Below are 22,306 nucleotides of genomic sequence, written 5' to 3' on the forward strand. Positions count from 1 at the left end.
ATTTTATTTTCACGGACCCCTTGCAATTACACCAAGGACCACTGATCGACACAACAGATCACAGTTAAATGGGTGGAACCACATGCAGTTGTCACAATATGCTGCCTTCTCTCTCTGTCAGGGTGGTAAAATCCCAGTGCGGTGGACAGCCCCAGAGGCAATCGCCTATAGGAAGTTCACATCAGCCTCAGATGTTTGGAGTTATGGGATCGTCACCTGGGAGGTCATGTCATACGGCGAAAGGCCTTACTGGGATATGAGTAACCAAGATGTAAGTAACATGCGTGACTGTAAGTCTGAGGTTGTGCGTTCTCACTCCTACTGGTGGCTTCACATCACTGTTGATTTGCACTCAGTGTGTGGATTGTGGGTGTGCTTGTTTTTGTTTTTTCTCTGCAGTGTCACACAGCAGTCTACTTGTCTGGTAAACACACACAAACCAGGACATCAATTTAAATAACATATAACTTTTAACAGAAGGCGCTGGAACATTGCTCTCCAGGTGTTACAGTCATCTGTTTTGGTTTTGGTTTTTTCCCTGTTTCGACAAATTGTTAAACTGTGTCTACACTTTTTTGCCCTAATACTCAACAATGATAAGACACAAGCATTCACATTAATGACCAATACTGCTTTTTATGCTACTGTCGACATATTGTATTATCATGCCCGTGTACAACAGAATGTAAGACATTTTTCAAATATATGAAACTTTTAATTGACAATTCCAAGATGTAACCAGCAATAACTCCTGCTCCTGAGATGGTAGCTCATTTACCTCACTACAATTTCCAATAACCAATCAAGCTCATTCCGTTTACAATATTTTGATTATTTACATCAGTTACTGTCCATATGGAAGTATCTCATTCTGTTTACAATATATCCCTACATCACTGTATACATTCGCTCCAGGACTATGTTATGTATTCTCAACCAAAGTGCAAAGCTAGTTTTCATGTTTTATTGTAATTTTCATGACTTGCACCCTTTATATTATATAATTTCTTATCTTGTTTTTTGCTCTTACAAAACAGATATATATATATATATATATATATATATATATATATATATATATATATATATATATATATATATATATATATATATATGTGTGTATATATATATATATATACATATATATATGTATATATATATGTATATATGTATATATATATATATATATATATATGTATATACATATATATATGTATATTTATATCTATATATATATATATATATGTATATATGTATGTATTATATACTATTATATACATATATATTATATATATATTATATTATATTATATACACATGCATACACACAACCCCAATTCCAATGAAGTTGGGACGTTGTGTTAAACATAAATAAAAACAGAACACAATGATTTGTAAATCATGTTCGACCTATATTTAAATGAATACACTACAATGACAAGATATTTAATGTTCAAACTGATAAACTGTATTGTTTTTAGCAAATAATCATTAACTTGGAATTTTATGGCTGCAACACATTCCAAACAAGCTGGGACAGGTGGCAAAAAAAACTGAGAAAGTTGTGGAATGCTCATCAAATGCATGTTTGGCACATCCCACAGATAAACAGGCTAATTGGGAACAGGTGGGTGTCATGATTGGGTATAAAAGGAGCTTCCCTAAATTGCTCATTCATTCACAAGCAAAGATGGGGCGAGGTTCACCTCTTTGTGAACAAGTGCGTGAGAAAATAGTCAAGCAGTTTAAGGGCAATGTTCCTCAATGTACAATTGCAAGGAATTTAGGGATTTCATCATCTACGGTCCATAATATCATCAAAAAGTTCAGAGCATCTGGAGAAATCACTGCATGTAAGCAGCAAGGCTGAAAACCAACATTGAATGCCCGTAACCTTCGATCCCTCAGGCGGCACTGCATCAAAAACAGACATCAATGTGTAAAGGATATCGCCACATGGTCTCAGGAACACTTCAGAAAACCAATGTCAGTAAATACAGTTCGGCACTACATCCGTAAGTGCAACTTGAAACTCTACTATGCAAAGCAAAAGCCATTTATCAATAACACCCAGAAACGCCGCCGGCTTCTCTAGGCCCGAGCTCATCTCAGATGGACTGATGCAAAGTGGAAAAGGGTTCTGTGATCCGACGAGTCCACATTTCAAATTGTTTTTGGAAATTGTGCACGTCGTGTCCTCCGGGCCAAAGAGGAAAAGAACCATCCGGACTGTTATGGATGTAAAGTTCAAAAGCCAGCATCTGTGATGGTATGGGGCTGTGTTAGTGCCAATGGCATGGATAATTTACACATCTGTGAAGGCACCATTAATGCTGAAAGGTACATACAGATTTTGGAGACACATGCTGCCATCCGTCTTTTTCATGGACGCCCCTGCTTATTTCAGCATGACAATGCCAAACCACATTCTGCACAGGCCTGCATGCAGTCCAGACCGGTCTCCCATTGAAAATGTGTGGTGTGTTATGAAGCGTAAAATACCACAACGGAGACCCCGGACTGTTGAACAGCTGAAGCTGTACATCAAGCAAGAATGGGAAAGAATTCCACCTCCAAAGATTCAACAATTAGTGTCCTCAGTTCCCAAACGTTTATTGAATGCTGTTGAAAGAAAAGGTGATGTAACACAGTGGTAAACATGACCCTGTCCCAGCTTTTTTGGAACTGTGTTGCAGCCATAAAATACTAAGTTAATGATTATTTGCTAAAAACAATCAAGTTTATCAGTTTGAACATAAAATATCTTGTCTTTGTAGTGTATTCAATGAAATATAGGTTGAACATGATTTGCAAATCATTATATTCTGTTTTTATTTATGTTTAACACAACGTCCCAACTTCATTGGAATTGGGGTTGTATATATCTATTATATTATATCAGTACCAAATATGACATCCAAATCCTTGCCACTGTTGAAATGTTTGCTTGTTGAAGTACATAAAGTACACAGCTCCCCCATTGTTTCACAATTCATCAATTTCTCACACTCTGATCAGTTCCCTTGCAACCTCACCTCTTATGCTCCAATGGCTACCCTGGAGCAATCGAAGCAGTCAGTGCAGTAGAGCCGTGACAGAGACATTTTTATAATGACACAGACAGTGTAAAATAATGGGAAAAGTATGTTGCAGCACTGCAACTAATGAGGGTCTGGTGGGCTATTAAGTACGCATGAACGTCACACACAGCTGCATTACTCGCACACATGCTGAAAGCCACACCTATATCCAGCCCGCACACCTCAAAATATTTAAAAAACAAAGGGACTGAATTGAAATTTTCAGTAGGGCTACCACAGGTGCGGTGTTCAACATGAATTAATCAGGAATCCACAAACCTGATGTTTCACTACACTTACTATTGTGATTGACAGCAGTGCTTAGAAAGATTTTTTTTCCAGCACAAAGCTTAAGAAATGTGTCAGGGTCAAGTAGAGTTCATTCAGAGCACAAATGTGCGCTGCAGCATTTCCAGTCGTGAGCGGCATGTCATTCCCTCGGTGTGCCACGCGGTGCTCTTACAAGTACATTGACACTAGCTTATAATTTTACATTCAAGGGGCAAAAAAAGAACATCAAGTATCATTTCAAGCTTTCTCGCTTCTGCTTTTTCAAAGGCATGAAAGGCAACTCTAAGCTTAAAGGCAAACGCTGCCAAGGAGGCTCGACTGAGAGGCAGAGTAGGCGGAGATGAAACAAGGTTTTCCAGGTCAATGATTTAACAAGGAGGCTGCAGTCCAAAAAATATTTTTGCGCATAGACCTGATGTTGTATTGTTGTTGATGCCCAAAAAAATCCCAAATCTTCTTTACTACTTCAAAACTGTTAATGAAATCAAGACTTTGTCTGTTCAAAGCCACAGTACATGTTCAACATCAGAGACCACAGCAGGTGCCCAACTGCTGTTTAGAGATGAATATCTTGATTTCCTGTGTGATTGCAAACGGTACAGGCATGAAGTTCTTACATGGAAATGGAATTCTCTTAACACATACAAGTTTCTGAAGAAAAATATCAATAATTTGAAGCGAGAGGAAAGAAACTGGAATGACCAATGTAATATTGTTCATGTTCAAAGCCTTCGATTGGCTGGCAACCAGTCCAGTGTGTACGCTACGCTGCCTCTCACCCAAAGTCAGCTGGGATAGGCCTCAGCTCACCCACGACCCCAATGACCACAAGAGCTTTTAGAACATGAATAAATGGATCTTCCAAGCATTGTTGGGAACCATCACATTGATTACACCTTACTGATGTCAACAATATTTAGAACATAAATTCAAGCAAAACTTTCAAAAGCAATCGCAAGGCACATGTAGACAGGGGTGAACATAACAATTTGGGTCTAGTTCTCACAGGACTACCAGATGTTGTTTGGTGCTCATTTTTAAAACATAGTGCATGTTTCGCCAACGTACGGCCCTTGGGCCACATCCGCACTATCCACAATCTCTGACTGGTCCTTGCAGCCTTCATGAAGTCAACATAAAACGTAAAGTATGTGCAGATTTTATTTTGAGGTAAACGTATGTCGGCAGTGCAAGCAAACGAGCAACGGCTTGTATTTAGTGACTTTAACGACAATACGAGCAACAATTTTTTCCCCCCAAAAAACTGTGGTCTTCATGTTAGCAACATTCTTATGTTCCTGCACGTTGGAGGAAAGAAAGGAATTTGCCCTGGTAATGATTTGGGGATCCTAACAAAGAACGCCTCAAATAAGTTAGTGACTTATAATGTCAGCACATTTTAAAAATATAGAAAAAATATGGACAGGCCAACTTCAGAGATGGTTTTTGAGAATGTTGATTAAAGTGATGTAATGTTAATGTGTAGATATGTCATTCTAATGTGATAAATTTTAAAAAAATATACATACATTGTGTACGGAAAGTATTCAGACTCCCTTAAATGTTTCACTCCTTGTTATATTGCAGCCATTTGCTAAAATCATTTAAGTTCATTTTTTCCTCATTAATCTACACACATCACCCCATATTGACAGAAAAAAAACAGAATTGTAAAAATATTTGGATCCATCCATCCATCCATCAATCCATCTACCGCTTAGCCGAGGTCAGGTCGCGGGGGCAGTAGCTTTAGCAGGGACGCCCAGACTTCTCTCTCCCCAGCCACTTCCTCTCGCTCTTCTGGGGGGATCCCGAGGCGTTCTCAGGCCAGGCAAAGGATATAGTCTCTCAAGCGTGTCCTGGGTCATCCCCGGGTCTCCTCACCAGGGAGGTGTCCGGGAGGCATCCGATTCAGATGCCCCAGCCACCTCAACTGGCTCCTCTCAATATGGAGGAGCAGTGGCTCTAGCTCTGAGATCCTCCCGGATGACCGAGCTTCTCACCCTATCTCTAAGGGAGAGCCCGGACACCCTGCGGAGGAAACTCATTTCGGCCGCTTGTATCTGGGATCTTGTTCTTTCGGTCACGACCCACAGCTCGTGACCATAGGTGAGGGTAGGAACATAGATCGACTGGTAAATCTTTGCAGATTTATTAAAAAAGAAAAACTGAAATATCACACAGCCATAAGTATTCAGACCCTTTGCTCAGTATTTAGTAGAAGCACCCTTTTGAGCTAATACAGCGTCTTAGAGTCTTTTTCGGAATGATGCAACAAGTTTTTCATACCTGGATTTGGGGATCATCTGCCATTCCTCCTTGCAGATCCTCTACAGTTCTGTCAGGTTGGAAGTGAACGTTTGGGAGCCGCCATTTTCAGGTCTCTCCAGAGGTGCTCAATTGGGTTTAAGTCAGAGCTCTGGCTGGGCCATTCAAGAACAGTCATGGAGTTGTTCTGAAGCCACTCCTTTGTTATTTTAGCTGTGTTCTTAGGGTCTTGTTGGAAGGTGAACCTTCGGCCCAGTCTGAGGTCCTGAGCACTCTGGAGAAGAGAAGGTTTTCGTCCAGGATATCCCTGTACTTGTCTCATTCATCTTTCCTATAATTGCAACCAGTCGTCCTGTCCCTGCAGCTGGAAAACACCCCCACAGCATGTTTTTGCCACCACCATGCATGCTTCACTGTTGGGACTGTATTGGACAGGTGATGAGCAGTGCCTGGTTTTCTCCACACTTGCCACTTAGAATTAAGGCCAACAATATCTATCTTTGTCTCATCAGACCTGAGAATCTTATTTCTCACCATCTTGGAATCCTTCGGGTGTTTTTTTAGCAAACTCCATTTGGGATTTCAGGTGTCTTGCACTGAGGACAGGCTTCCGTCGAGCTACTCTGCCATAAAGGCACCGACTGGTGGAGGGCTGCACTGATGGTTGACTTTCTAGAACTTTCTCCCATCTCCCGACCGCATCTCTGGAGCTCAGCCATCAGTGATCTTCAGGTTCTTCTTTACCTCTCTCACCAAGGCTCTTATACCCAGATTGCTCAGTTTGGCCGGACGGCCAGCTCTAGGAAGACTTCCGGTCGTCCCAAACGTCTTCCATTTAAGGATTATCGAGGCCACTGTGCTCTTAGGAAGCTTAAGTGCACCAGAAATGTTTTTTGTAACCTTGGCCAGATCTGTGCTTTGCCACAATTCTGTCTATTGAGTTCTTCAGGCAGTTCCTTTGACGTCATGACTCTCATTGGCTCTAACATGCACTATGAGCTGTAAGGTCTTATATAGAAAGGGGTGTGGCTTTCTTAATCAAGTCCAATCAGTATAATCAAACACAGCTGGACTCCAATGAAGGTGTAAAACAATCTCCAGGAAGATCAAAAGAAATGGACAGAAATGGAGACCCGAGTTAAATATGAGTGTCACAGCAAAGGGTCTGAATATTTATGGCTGTGTGATATTTCAGTTTTTGTTTTTCAATAAATCTGCAAAAATTTCAACAATTCCGTTTTTTTCTGTCAATATGGGGTGCTGTGTGTACATTAATGACGAAAAAAACTAACTTAAATAATTTTAGCAAATGGCTGCAATATAACAAAAGAGTGAAAAATGTAATGGGGTCTGAATAATTTCCGTACCCACTCCATGTGTATATGTGTGTGTGTATATTAGACTTTACACCGATCTGATCGGCGTTATCGGTATCGGCCGATAATTAGCATTTTATGGTGATCGGCTTTCATGTCATAAGTCGCCGATCCGATCAATGACGTCAACGATCGGCTCCACACAAGACATTTAACTCCGCGTCTTCATCGCGTATGAATCCAAAAGCTAGTTTATTTTTAGCCTTGTCAAGTGTCTTGTTGCGCAGTACTGTAACTCTCTGACGGCCAATAAAGTTTTTTCAATCTTGTCGGTGAAAAAACAGGTCGTCGGTGTGGGACTATTTTGTGGTGTCTCAGACAACACCAAGTTAGTTGCAGTCTGTGCACAACTGAAGTATGTCGTTGGGAACGTCATCTAAATGCTTCAACACAAATTTGATCGAGCACCTGAAGAATGTACACGAGGAGCATGCCGCGTTCAAGCAACGCAGCGTGGGGTGGGGGGCTGTAAGACAAGTGTCAAATGGACTCAAACTCTGGACAGCACCCATCCATATAGCTGGTACAGTGAGAAAGTTAGAGTAAGCATGTCATTAACAGTATGTAGTAAAATAATGTAATTGCAATAAAGTAATTTAATTACAGTAAGTTAGCACCCATTCTTTCTGTCAGTTGTAATGTTGATTTGACCTCAAGTTATGTCAGTGGCCAATCCTTGAATGCCACCTAGAGGTCCATTGGTGTTTTAACTTTTGTCTAAAATGCTAAAGAATAATTTGAGCTGGGTATATGCTGTGTGTGTATGTATATATATGTGTGTGTGTGATTTGGCACATTTCTATAGGGCAGCGGTCCCTGATCGTTTTTGCACCATTGACCAGTTCCAAGACATTTTTATGACCGTTGGAGCCAGCCGTAGCCCACGAAGCCAGCCACCTTGTCGGTTTGCAGGGACACATGCTCACGGCTGCGCTTCATTGAACTGAAAAAGGAACATATCAGTTCATGAATTGATTCCTTTCAGTACTTTCACTGAAACTATTTGTTTGAACAAGTCGTTTGCGAATGACAACACTACCACAGCCCTGTCTACCTCTCTGCCCCCCCCCCCCAAAAAAATGCCAAATGATTAGTATGCAAATGCACACTGACACATTTGAATATGGTGCGCTTTTAATATTTTCAGTGCGCATGTGCACATACATAATGACAAACAGGCATTCACACACCACTGTGCTGCCCATAATTTAAAGTACTGTCTAATTTTCCCCATGTCCCAGGTGATCAACGCCATTGAGCAGGACTTCCGGCTGCCAGCTCCCATGGACTGTCCAACAGTTCTACACCAGCTGATGCTGGACTGCTGGCAAAAAGACAGGAACGCTCGTCCAAAGTTCCCTGATGTTGTCAACATGTTGGACAAGATGATACGCAACCCTGCATCCCTGAAAGCCGGCACTAACAATGTTGCGCCAGGGTGAGAAGAAATTCAAAGGAAGTATGAAACAGTTCCAATGGCTTTAAAAATGTGTCTTTTCTTATACCTTCACATCTCTCCTCTGCCAGTCCTTCCCATCATCCGTTGTTAGATCGTGGTGCTCCAGATCTGAGCCGGTTGAGCTCTGTGGAGGACTGGCTGGCTGCACTTAAGATGACCCAGTACAGAGACTCCTTCCTGGGATCAGGCTTCACCTCCTTGCCACTCGTCACTCAAATCACTGCAGAGTAGGTCTTCTCTTTTCAGCGTTTTTCCTTTTCTGCTCTGTCTGCCTCTCTCTGCATTCATCTCACATTGTTCCCATGCCAAGTGTGCGTCTCGTTAGCTGGAGATTTGGCAGGGAGGCTGCTGGCTGGTCCATGTGTGCATCTGTCTGCCGTTCAGAGCCTTCCCCCAGGCTGCCTAAAAGCATCCAATCCTGCTCCCTTTTGTTATCATGTTGCAAACTGCCATTCACACGAGATGAATGGCTCTATTTTCAAAATAATGATTATTCGTTTGGGTTCCAGCGGCGCTATTACTAACTGCTGCTCATATTTCATGTGTTTTAATTCAGCTTCTGTATGCAGTTATTTACTGTATTGCTGATTCTAGGAATATTTTGGAACTGGAATGGGAGACAATCGTACAGTTCAACTCATTCATATTCAAATTTCAAAAGTGGAAAAATATGTAGTACTAGCAGTATTAGTATTCATAATTTCAAGTCAAAATCATCCATCAGGTTCCCCCCTCCCTTACCTTTGCTCTCTTCTCCTACCTTCATGACCCCCACCTAACCACGTAAGGTTTCCGACAAACGTGTATTACTATTTTTCTCCTCTTAGAGTGACATTTGATTTGTGTGTTGACCATATCACGGTATGTCGGCTACAATGTACAAGTAAACAAAACTGGCAACCCCGCTTCCAAATGGTCCACTAAGCCCTTTATGATTGTGTTGACTGTGCTTGTCATGTAATTGATGTAATTGATATTGTTGTTTTTATGAAATTTTAACATGCAGCTTGAGTTAGTAACTCCATTGAAGTACATACTGTATTGCTTTTATCTGATATAGAGGTCGGGGGGGGGGGCGTAATTAGCAAGTGCACTGGAGGCTAATAATGCTAGCGCATTACTTTTTTTATTATTTGCTAAAATTGCATTTGTGGGCCACTCGCCTGACTTTTGTGCAGGCAGCGGGGGGTTCACTGTGAGAATTTCAGTGTGAATGGTTGTCTATCGCTAAATGCCCTTTGAACGATTGATTGAATGAATGATTGATTGATTGATTGATTTGCAAACAGTCCAGCATGCCTTTTGGCCTCATTCATCCAGGATAGGCTCCAGCTCCCAGCAACATAAGCAGTACAGAAAATTGATGGATGTATTTGCCAAAGCTAATGTAGAAAGAAGATAAAATAAGTTTGTTTTTTAATGATGGCCATATATTTCTCAGCTTGACAATGTTTGTTTTATTCTGTGTTTTGTCAGAGACCTCCAGAGGATCGGCGTATCTCTAGCCGGACACCAGAAGAAAATCCTTACAAGTGTTCAGTCAATGAGGCACCACATCGATGACCAGTCTCCTACTGAATCTGTTTAGTTGCCACATTCATAATGGTTGCTTTTAAAGTATTCAGGCAAGGAGGGTGTGCTCTACTTTTACACACACGTGTCCACCCCTTTCCTCCTCTATTTAGCTTCCGAGATCAATTTCAATTTAATGCCTTGTGGAAGTTATAAAATGCACATTTGCAAGAGCCAATGCAAGGTCAGCATGCTCTCTAAGCGGTGAAAAAGTGGCACGTATCTGTTCTGTACAACACCTGATCTGCTCTGACCTGAAGGAACTACAATCATAAAAGCCCATTTCCATCCATCCATCCATCCATCCATCCAGTCTTTACCAACTTGGCAGTTGGATTCAAGGACAGTGCGGTCTAACGCTCCACCTTAAGCAGCCATTATATGAACATACTGGGAGGGGAAAAATGTTGAAAACTGTCCAAAAAGCCCAGTAAGTGGTTCTTGTGTAAAAATATATAGAGTATATTAAAAAACAAGACTGTCAACTGCCACTACTTGAATGCAGGAGAACCCATGGTTAAGTGAGACTGTGACAATTTTATCTTCATATTGAAGAGTCTGTACATATTATGATATGGGGTGTTTCTTTTTGCTATTTGCTCATTTGTTTGATGACTGTGATTGTGATTAGTATTCTTCACGATTAGCTTTTCACTCTTTGATGAAACAAATTCGCAGTCTGGTGCACAAACAGGTTGTATAGTTTTCTTGGTATACATTCAGTAATCCAATGAGTAGATCACCTCTTCCATGCAGAGGCTTTGCAAAAATTTGAAATTTGAGTACTTAATATGACTGTTGTTAAAAATCAGCAAAAATACTCTCTGAAGCCCACTATGGGAAAATTAAAGTAAAATGCAATACTACAAGGTAATACCACAATTGATAGGAAACAAGAACACAACATCAACAGACATCAACCGAAATGTTCCTGTTGTGCACGAACTGCAGTGGGTCGTAAAAAGACATACAAGATAATCTTGTGATTTAGCTTCAACATTGACAGGAGGTCAACCATTATTTTCTCAGCTGAACCCATCAAAGGTCACATGCACAAATCAAATTTATTTCATACTTGTATGGATGACATCCAAAGGGTGATGATCATTTTGCACCAGGCAGGGCGAAACCTTTGCATCAATCTGTTTTTTACTCACAGGTCACCCGATGGGACATTGTCGATAGGACATTGTCGATGGGTCAGTTGTGACAGTCATGAGGATTAACATGAGAAATCACATAAGGTGATCTGCCTGTAGTCTTATTTTGGAAAGCAACCATTGACAGGCAAACCTAAAACAATACCAAAATTCTGACACCTTCCATCCTACCAAGACAATTGTGTGCTTTCAACTTCCAACATGACCCTTTTCTAGTGCAGCTGCCTCTACCCTAATGCACAAAACCAAGGTCCATACAGACATACTGTAGAACTGCTGTGATAGCTGCAAAGGGGAGACCAACTTCTATTTGCTTGCATTCTCTCTGGAAGGAGTGTTAAGTCGTTAGTTTTGAATACGTTTTGTTTGTGGATGACTGAAATCTGCATTTTGTCTAGCGCCACTGCTCCTCACAGCTTTCAGTCTTTTCCTGATAATGTTTGCAAATATTTGAATCACTACATTTTCCACTTTTAAGTCAAAAATGGCTCCACTGGTGTGACCATATCTGCATGTGTTGCCGGGCAACCTTAGAATATTAAAAAGTTAAGTCTGGAATTCATTGATATATACAGTGTCAGCAGTTCGTCACCGCTGGGGAAACACTTTCTACATTGGTTCAAAGGTTTACTAACAAATTGAGATAATAAGCTAACAAATATGTGAATCCTGTCGTTCAGTGTGACTTGCCTGTTTCTCACTTTAAATGATTAGCTTTCAAAGAACTCACGTCACTGTGTTAGTGGAAATAAACAACTGCAAGATTGTTGCTGCAACAGAAGCAACAATATCTCAGGAATACGGGTGTGTGAGTTTTGTTCAAGTGTAAATGTGACCCTAAATTGGTAATGCTTACACTATCCAGAGGTATTGGATATTAATAACTCAGTTTTAAGAATTCCAGAGTCCATAAAAATCAAGCACGGTGGATGACTGGTTAGCACATCTGCCTCATAGTTCTAAGGGCCCGGGTTCAAATCCGGCTCCACCTGTGTGGAGTTTTGCATGTTGTCCCCGTGCCTGCGTAGGTTTTCTCCAGGTACACCAGTTTCCTCCCACGTTCCAAAAACATGCATGATAGGTTACTTGAAGACTAAATTGCCCAATAGGTGTGAATGTGAGTGTGAATGATGGCTTGTATGTTATACTAGAATTGGCTGGCGACCAGTTCAGGGTGTACCCCGCCTCTCGCCCAGCGTTAGCTGAAATAGATGATGATGCTCTTTTGGACCATAACTCATGGAGTAGTTAATAACCTCCAAAAACTAAAACTATAAACAAAGACAAAAGGAACAGAGTAAGACCATGAGATCATTTTACACTTGAGACAATTGCAAGCTGAACAGGAAATGGAAAATGCCCCACCATGTTTTTTGTTCCCAGCTGAAGGAATTGGGTGGGATGGTTCTGCTTGAAATTGATTTCGTCACTTTGAGGTTTTAAATTGCCACTGACAGCTGTTGAATTCAAATATCCATGTTAACATGGAGGACTGGCAGTGAATGAGTTAAGTTGTGCTGTCTTTGACTTTGACTTCGACTTCGACTTGATACAAATTCGACATAGCAGCTCGTCGGTGTTAGCGGGATGGCCGCGTTCATCTGACTTGAATCCAAAATGTTCCCACATCGTCGCGGTGCCATTAGCCTTTGGGACTAATTCCATTTATGCCGCTCAATTTTCTGTAACTGCATCTGCCGGCTTGCGGTCAGAAAACTTAGCTTCGTGTACGCTAGCGCCCACACATTTCACACGCACACGCGTACACACGGCCAATCAGAGGCGCGCTCCCCACTCTTCACTATCTCTAATTGGTTTAGAGACCACGATGAAACCCATCGTGTGTCGGCTTTCAAGTGGCTGAAATGTTGTTTTTTTCCGTACTCAATAGACTGCCACCTCCCCAGCCCTGTCTGTTTCATTTGCTGCTTCATCTTGTGGAAGTGCCGGCCCATCGGTGATATCCCGGTCAGCGAAACAACCACTTTTTGTCCTAACAACATAATTGAATGAAAATGAAAAAGTCAGACACCATCAATCTTGAGTCTCAACCCAACCAGGTACATGTTGAATTAGCACTTTATTTTCTGAAAGCATTTTAAGTCGTAAAGCATGATTAACTGGAATTTTTGCACTTGATGACTAATCCTGGCATTTGCAGAATTTGGAAATTACGATTCTATGCTGAGATCCAGCCATCCATTTTCTTTACCGCTTATCCTCACTAGGGTCGCGGGCTGCTAGAGCCTGTCCCAGCCATATTCGGGCGGGAGGCGGGGTACACCCTGAACCGAAACAAACAACCATTCACACTCACATTCACACCGACTGGCAATTTAGAGTCTTCAATCAACCTACCACGCATGTTTTTGGGATGTGGGAGGAAACCGGGGTGCCCGGAGAAAACCCACCCAAGCACGGGGAGAACTTGCAAACTCCACACAGGCGGGGTTGGGATTTGAACCCCGGTCCCCAGAACTGTGAGGCAGATGCGCTAACCAGTCGTCCACCATGCCGGCTCTATGCTGAGATGAAATGGGAAATACTGTAGAGAATGGGGAATTCAGGAGAAGAAGGTAAAGCTGAAGAAATCTAATTTATTTTCTGACAGCAATGGAAGAAACAGTTGTGCTAAAAAAAGAAATGATCCAGCTCACAGGTGCATAAATGCTCAACAGGATTGCTTAAATTATTTCTACTGATGACGTTTGAGTGGATGCTTGTTGTTGCCAGGCAGAGTTCATTGGGTGCATATAGAGTTCCTGGTTCACACCACATTAGATTTATTGGCAGCATAACTTGCACGTGTCAGAACTCTGAACTGTGCAGTGTGAACAAACATAGTGCCAAAACAATCCCACTGATGTCACGCAATCAGGTAGTCAACCCACAAAGTCAGAGAGGGCCCCAGTGTGTTCCCCTCTGACGACATAGACACAGTTGTGCATGTATGTGAGCTTGGTGGAACACTGGAGGGGGACAAGTGCATGACTGGCCTCTGACCTCATGAGCACCAGATGCTCCAGGACCTTCTTAATATGTGACGTTACAGCCACCAGCCATCATTCATCTCAGCCAGTTATTTTTATGGTAATATCCACTAATAGGCTGTCCTCATTTTTGGAGTGTTTTATTTCACAGTGTTTGAAAAAAAAAAAAAAATATCAGCATGATTAAACATGCTCTGGATGTATTTTTTGCCTTCTCAATTATTTATTCCAACTTGGTATGTGTTTCTTGTTAACTGACAAACTATTAAGGATGATGCCCTGACACTGTTTGTTGGTTTGTAGTTTAAAAGAAAAACAGAACAGTAAGCGTTACAGTCTGTCTTTATGTTTACCTACAATACTGTTTTAAGTGTTACCGATAATTCAGTCACAGCATCTGTAATTTATTACAACACTGTACTATAATGGGTGTATGCGGACGGTGTATGTTATTGGGGTGTGTTTGGGGGGTGGGTGTGTGTGTGGGTGTATTATACTTTGTGTGCTGTTCAGTGTACTTAAAATATGTTTTGTGAGTGTCCAGGTTTGTAAATGTTATCTTTTGAAATCATACAGTTATAATGCACTGTTGATTTAATAAACAAAATGGTCAAGCTGTCTGTTTTGAAGAAACTGAGCCATGGATTCCTTCATTTTTAATGTGTAGTATAAAAATAATTTAGAAAGACCACTTGATACTTTTTATGTGTTTATCAAAAATGAAGCGCTTGACTAAGAAAACTATTTGTTACTGGCTAATGCTACTATGTGACTAACTAATACAGTATGTGAGTTAGTAAATCTAATAAAATGTTAAACTTGATGCAGTGTGTACAACCTAAAAGATGAAGACCAAAGGGCTTTTATTTTCAGTCCGTTCAGTGTTTTATTTTTCAATCTAGAATAAAATATCAGTCAGGAGAAAGGTAGAAACTGCAACTCCACTGAATTTATTACAATGTGGTATGGAACATTGAGGAGACTGTTGTCTAGAAATTGAGAAAATATGGACCCACTGACATTACAGAGAACTGGATGGCCATCTGAAATTGATGAAAAAATGAGAAGAAACTGGATCACGGAGGTGCAGTCAGCGTGGGTTCAGTTCCCACTCAGTGACAGTTTGAATGTGAGTGTGAATGGTTGTCCGTGTCTATATGTGCCCTGCGCCTGACTGGCGACCAGTTCAGGGTGTAATCCGCCTTTCGCCCGAAGTCCGCTGGGATAGGCTCCAGCGCCCCGCGACCCTAACCAGGATAAGCGGTGTTGAAAATGGATGGATGGATGGATGGATCACAGAGGCCCTAAATAAGCCTGGTAACGAGAATCTCGTGAATGCTCTATATGTCTGGACTGCCGTATGTGGAACAGTCGTCTTTACTTGTGACGTAAAACATTCTTGCAAGCCTGGCTAAATTTTGCAAAATAAAATGTTTTGTTTTCCCAAAAGGTTTTCTGGTAAAATGTCGAACCAGTCCAATTTTTTTTTTAATTACATTTTTTTGAAACACAAAAAAAAACATTGCACATCATCAAAAGAAAAATATAGTCGCAGTGGTGGGTGACAGGTTGAGCCTTGCCCAACCCACTCGCCATTAGCTGCACCTGGGCTTGATTACGCATTGGCGCTACCTGCCTACTTTGGCATGCTTGGGCCAGCTTGCACGTCATTGCCTGGCATTCATCTGACAGGGGCTCTGTCTGACGTGCTTCGCTTGTTTCCACCCAACGCTATGAGGGAATCATTTTACATTGCATCAGGATATAACAGCCAGTGTTATTCTCCCGCTTTACAGTACTTTCCGCCGTGCGCTTTATGTGCCGCATTGGTGGAAACTGAGTTGCCATGCTGTTACACCAACATTGCATGGTGGTCTAGTGACATCCAAAGCTGGGCCACCAACTTGACCAGCATTCCCATGCTGGTCCACCAGTAACACCAGCATCTGACCAGCACAAACCAGTATTGATCTTATAAAAGTAAAAAAATCCCTGCTGGTTGATGCTGGATTTTTTTTTTTAGCAGTGATGTGTGCTCGCTGCCACAGTGAAGACAGTCAGTTGAATTTGAGCTGTGCGTTGTGCTCCCTTCGCTTGGGTAAGTCTGCTTTTTGTAACAAACTGATCAGTTCAATAAGATTAGCCATTTATTGAGTGCTCGCTTCTCTCTGTTCACCTCTTGGCCTCTCAGTGCAACGAATTCTTGACCAAATAGTATGGGTACGGGTCTGTGTGCAATTCCCATGTGGCGTTATCTGGTAATTTTCTCAACTCTCCTACGTTGTCGGCAGGATGCACAGTTGGAGGGTTGTTAGTGTTGTCCCTGTGATTGGTATGGAAGAGGAACTGCAGCAGCTCAAAGAGTTAGTTGCACAGCTAAAAGCAGACAACGAGCAGCTGTCCCAAGTGAGGCGTGCTTCCCAGGCCTGTTCCAGTAGAGCTGAGCTCGTTTTCATCACTTCATGCAATAATACTTCTGCTGCAGGGGCCAGTGCCACTGGCACTGAACAGCTAATTGTCATACCCAGATGCCGTAGATGTCCCACTTTTAACGGTAGAATAGGTATTGGTGTAGTTGAATCGAAAGAGGAGCTGCAGGCATATATGCGAGCCCTCCACCTGTCAGTTCATGATCAGGCCTTTGTTTTGGACAATCTTGAAGGGGAGGCCAGAAAGGAGATAAAGTATCGCCCACTTGTGGAAAAGGAGGACGCAGCCAAGGCTTTGACTATCTTGACTGAACGTTATGGCTGTGTCCAGTCATATGTAACCTTGCAGCAAACTTTCTTCTCCCAGACGCAGCAAAAAGGGGAGCCATTGCTAGAGTTTTCCTTGGCACTGATGGCCCTCATGGGGTGTGTCAACCAGATGGCGCCAGATGGCCTGCCTAGCGGTGGGCATCTCAACTGGCTGTCTTTGATCTTGAGATCAGGTATCACTCCGGGTGCATCAATAAGAATGCTGATGCCCACTCCCGGCAGTATGTGTCAGGGTCTAGCCTGGCCGACCGACCATGCACTACCCGGCACTTTAGTCCCACAACTCCCCCAGCCTGCTTCAGATTTGACCATAGTGGTGCTTGTAGCCCAGTCTTATTCTGAGGAGGAGGTGACACAGTAGCAAAAAAAAAAGGGGGAATGTGAATCTCCCATACTAATTTTACGGCAGGATCTAGGAGTTTAAACTCGTTTGTGGGCTTTCTAGTTCCAGGAAGTGCACTTCGAGGTTTATTTCAGGCTGAGCAGGGAGCTTTGAAAGGGAATTTGAAAGCCTCCTGCAGAGACGTCTCGGTATATCATTTTTCTATTGGCCCAAAGTTAGGGATAGTGTGACACCGCAATTATTATGCCTTCCTCCATTTTCCCCTTAAGTCTGCTAAAATAGCACTGAGAAGTCACTCCACCAACCCCTCTCCCATTGGAGGAGCTTTCTGACGGTAGTCCCTCACCGTTCCAGAATAAAACGTTTTTCTCTCTGAGGACGCGATGCTGAGCATCAGACACCCTCTGCATTGACAACACGCTGCTGTCTCCTCTGCACATACACAATGAATGGGAATGTCGCAGGTGTCAGACGCCGTGCCAAGTGCAGTGTGAAAAGGCCTTATGGTGTCTATTTTCCGAGGTCAGTCCCCATCAGAACTCCGTTACTTCCATCGAGATCCCATCTGCAGGTGGGGCAACGGGTTTACCTCAGACCTTGGTGTCAGGGGTCGACACAAGCGCCACGACAAATGGAGCGCCATTTTTGAGGTACTGAGTGCCCAATCAGGATACGGAATGGTTTACACCATTGAGCCTGTAGAGGAGCTGCATAAGGCTCGACAGGTGCACAGAGAAATGCAGAGAAATGTTGTGTCTGGTACTCACCCTCCAGTGCTGTCTCCACCAACTTCAGCAATGCCAGCAAGCTCCTTTGACTCCTTTGAAGATGGTGAGCTGCTCACCCGTGAAACTTCTGCACCCTTCATTACAAAAGCATCAGTCAAACCCTGCTGTACTGGATTTGCTGTAACAACCCCAGTGAATCCTCCACAGCACTTAGGCCCAACTTTGGAACCCGAATTTTCCCACTTCATTACCGCTACCACTAGTGGCCAATCCGCTTTGACATCTGACTGGCCGCTCCACCGCCGGTCAACATTTAAATGTTCATCGTTATTATCTTGCCATCATAGGTAATGGGGTACTTGAACCCACATTACCTGTGACAAACACCCAGTCTGTCGTGTTTAGGCCTAGGTCTTTGCGTTGTAGTAAGTACCTCATTACTAGTAATTTGTCTTTGAGGCGATGACGCAGAGGTTTTGGGGGGAGGTGAGTCTGAGCCTTGCCAAACTCCACTCTGCGTTAGCTGTACATGGGCTTGATTGCGTACTTACTGTAGGCATGCTTGTGCCAGCTTGCACATCATTGCCTGGCGTTCATCTGACAGGGGCTCTGTCTGACATGCTCAGCTTGTTTGCACTGAATGGCGATTTGTAAGGTGGATTTGTGACTGGTATGAGGGAATAATTTTACAGTGCATCAGGGAATAATAGCGTGTTATTTTACCACATTACGGTGCTTTCGGTTGTGCGCTTTATATGTGCTGCAATGGTGGAGACTTTGAGTGATGTGTGCTGCCATCACCGTGAAGATGGTGACTTTGCTTTCCTTTGCTTGGGTAAGCTGTGGCAGTGGAAGCCACAGTTTGTGTCCTCATCTCCTATTTCATGCGCTCAGTGTAATTAACGCTCCATTGCGCAGTCTGGTGACGGAGGCTGTGTACCCCGAGTGAAGGCTGTATTTAACCTGCGGCCATGGTGCCGCCGCTTCGTCTGCGCTGTTGACTGATCCAGCTAACAGCAATGCCGGCGTGAGCCCACGTGGCGTCAGGTTTTACCATCCCACCACAACTACTGTTTTAGAGAGAGTTTGTTTTCTTTTCACTTATTTGGGTCATTTATTTAGTTTCATATGGCAGCTGTGTGGTGGAAGCAATTCCAACCTTTGGTCTCTGTCTGCTTTTTTAATGTTACTTCGGTTTGTGGTTTATTTGTAGTTAGCTTTAGTTATTTATAGGCCTGTCATGATAATAACTATATCGAATTATCGTTCAGAATAATCGCCATTGTTGTGGTGAGCCGTTGTGCGGATCACACAGTGAGCCAACAGATTTGGATGGCTGTGTCATTAGCCGCTAGCGGACTCATGAAACCAGTACACTCTTGCCGGTGTTGGCTCCGTCCAGTTCTCCACAGGCCACAGCCTTGCTCCATAAGCAACACATAGAATCCCACAACAGAGACACATATATTTGATTCGACAGGTGAAGAGCTTGTCTTCAGCAGGCCAACCACACAGTAGCCAGGTTAACATGGAGACTTTTTTGTCATTCCGTTTGAAATCATTCCAATTAAAGATCTCTGGTCAACTGATGATGTGATCTATTCTGATCGGGTGTACACGTGCAGTAAATCTAATCATAACAGCTGTGTGACATGCACACTTCGTGAACGCCATGTAATTTATCAAGATGGAGTTCCGTCGTCTATTCAGCACACTAGTTGGAATTGTTTTTATACGTTTGATAAAAACAACCTATATATAGTTAAAAACAAGATCTCCGTCACATACGAGTTTCATCGGTAGCCGCCACATTTACGTCATGCATAAACGATGATTTCACAGTGCATTCACGTCAAGACGAAGCATGCGCCTCAGCAAAGCGGGGAGCATGGAAGGAGCACTGAGGTCGAGGAAGAACATGGAGGTCTGAACAATTGCGAGAAATTGCATAGCTTACGTGCAAGTAGAGAGCCGGTGTACCACGGGTGAACGTTAATACTCTGGCAGTGGAGTCCTGGATCTGGTAGGCTTAAATGCAGGCAATGATGAAGGCTGGTTGACAACAGGTGCTGATTACTGGGAAGACAGAAAGAGAGGGAGAGAGAGAGGGCGAGAGGGGCACAAGGCGCCACCCAAGCTCTAACAAAAGAACTGCAGGGCACTGCTCATGACAGTACCCCCCTCTCAACGGACGCCTCCCGGCGTCCTGCCCGGCTTCCCAAGGTGAGCCACGTAAAAGTCCCTAATTAGGGAGTCATCAAGAATAACCTTGCGGGAGATCCAGGAGCGTTTCTCCAGACCATGCCCCTCCCAGTCCACTAGGAACTGCAAGCCCCTGCCGCTGGGCCTCACATCAAGGATACGTGAAACTGTGAAGGCCGGATGGGGTATGAACAGCTGATTGAGAGGTCCAGTCTTGGCATCCAGTTGAGTCTCTTGAGCATCTATAACTCATTTAATGCCAGCCGTTTTTCAGAAATTGTGAGAGCCATTTTTGACAATTTTGACTGATTTTGAAGACCTACAGAAAATTGTATTCAATAGCTACAGAAACAAACAAACACAACCCACCAAAAGAAAGATCTAACCCTCTTCTTTCATCAGAAAAAAGTACATTTCTACCTTCTACCGTTCTTTTGTAAGCAGCAGTTGAACATCGGTAAGTTTTTTGAAAATACCTGTTTCCAAGAAAAAAGAGAGGGCTTTTTGTGAAATGATGCATTTCAAGCAGAACTTTCACTTTGATGCGTTTTTTTTACTTTTATTATAGCTCAAATATCTAAACAATGTTTTCCTACAGTATAACAACATTAAAAAAAAAAACACAAAAAAGGGTTTTTTGATTGCAAAGTAACAGTTTATTTACAAGTCTAACACATGCATTTTCTAATTGATGCTGCATGAACTTTCAAGTATGTAGAGCTGTGTGCGTGTGTGCACGTGCGTGTGTGTGTCCGTGCGCATGTGTGTATGCATCTGTCTGTGCGTGTTTGGGTGCGTGCATGTGGGACTTTTGGGGGTTCCCAGTCAGCAGATGACCAGCCATGAACAGCCCCACCACTGATTGATGCACCTCCTGTAAATGATAAAAAATAAACAATTAGTATAAAAATTAAACATATTATTGCTGCAGTGTGAAGTGGACAAAAATATTTTTTTTCACCTTTCTTGCCAACAGGTGTGGGAGTGCATCTGCAAGTTATAGAAATATGTACATTTACCACAAAATATTTATTTTGTTGCTACAGTATGATGAGGAAAGGTAAAAAAAAAAAATATATATATATATATATATAATTTGGTGCACTACTGTCTATAAATAAAAGAACGACAATAAAAAAAACATTGGAGGAGTGGAGGCATTGAGCCAGCAGCTCTCGGTTACCAACGTCACAGTTCCGTTTGGCAGGGGACAGACGACGATGAAAAAAAAGCACAGGGATGTAGTTTCTGGGAAGTGGGATCCCGCTACAAGAGAACGGCCCCCGCCCTAGTGTCCGAGGCGTCGACCTCCACAACGAACTGGGGGGAGGGGGCGTAAACCACGACACCATCACCATTACACCAAAGGAAACCATCAGTTTTCATTCATATAAAAATTAATATGGTTGAAATCATAAAGAACTAGTAATTTTCCTAATTTGTCCTTTCCTGATGTTTCATGTTTACAGGATTGCTTTTTAGAAGGTCCGACAAGGTAAATTGTGCTTATATTTAATAGATAAAAGTGTGTGTGTGTGTGTGTGTGTGTGTGTGTGTGTGTGTCATTGCAGCCCTTTGCTCGAGGTCTAATGACTGACAGTGTCAACCAAAGCCTGGTTTCTTTTTCTGGGGAGCACAACATAGAGCATGGTGTATGACCTCATCACATGCAGCAAAAGTCAGTGAAAGACAGAGAAAAAAGAAATGTATCCAGGAGGAGAAGGAAGCGCTTGCATTTTGTCATAAACAGTGAGCCTTAGCCAAACAATCACACGCTTTTGTCCATTGACTGCTCCTCCAGCAACTCCCCAGATAAATAATTAACAGCATTGTTTCTGGCCGTGGTCTACTAGTGTAAAGCATTTTTCTTTGGGGGCATCATTAAGAGTGAAGAGGAGACTTGTCTCAGCCTCACTCTCTTTCCATGTCACTGCTTCACCTCTCTTGTCCCACACATAACTCTCTGCAGGCAACCATGAATAGTGAGGCAACGTGCTGATCTATTATTGAGCAGCAGTCGGCAGCCACTATCTCTATCTACGAGGATGGTAAAATAAATATGACAGTGGTGGAGAGACT

The 22,306-nt window shown here is 42.7% G+C and overlaps 1 protein-coding gene across 1 annotated transcript in view; it reads left to right on the forward strand.

The window, feature by feature from the left end:
• Window positions 1-12,138, forward strand: part of LOC133406013 (ephrin type-B receptor 1-like) — a 100,304-nt gene extending 88,166 nt beyond the window's left edge. Inside the window, exons 17-20 of the mRNA XM_061683199.1 lie at window positions 122-271; window positions 8,256-8,452; window positions 8,542-8,700; window positions 9,950-12,138. Coding sequence (XP_061539183.1) covers window positions 122-271; window positions 8,256-8,452; window positions 8,542-8,700; window positions 9,950-10,061 — 618 coding nt within the window. The 3' untranslated portion in view covers window positions 10,062-12,138. The remainder of the gene's footprint in view (window positions 1-121; window positions 272-8,255; window positions 8,453-8,541; window positions 8,701-9,949) is intronic.
• Window positions 12,139-22,306: the final 10,168 nt, after the last annotated feature.

Source organism: Phycodurus eques, chromosome 8, assembly GCF_024500275.1.
Source record: "Phycodurus eques isolate BA_2022a chromosome 8, UOR_Pequ_1.1, whole genome shotgun sequence".
NCBI classification, from domain to species: Eukaryota; Metazoa; Chordata; class Actinopteri; order Syngnathiformes; family Syngnathidae; genus Phycodurus; species Phycodurus eques.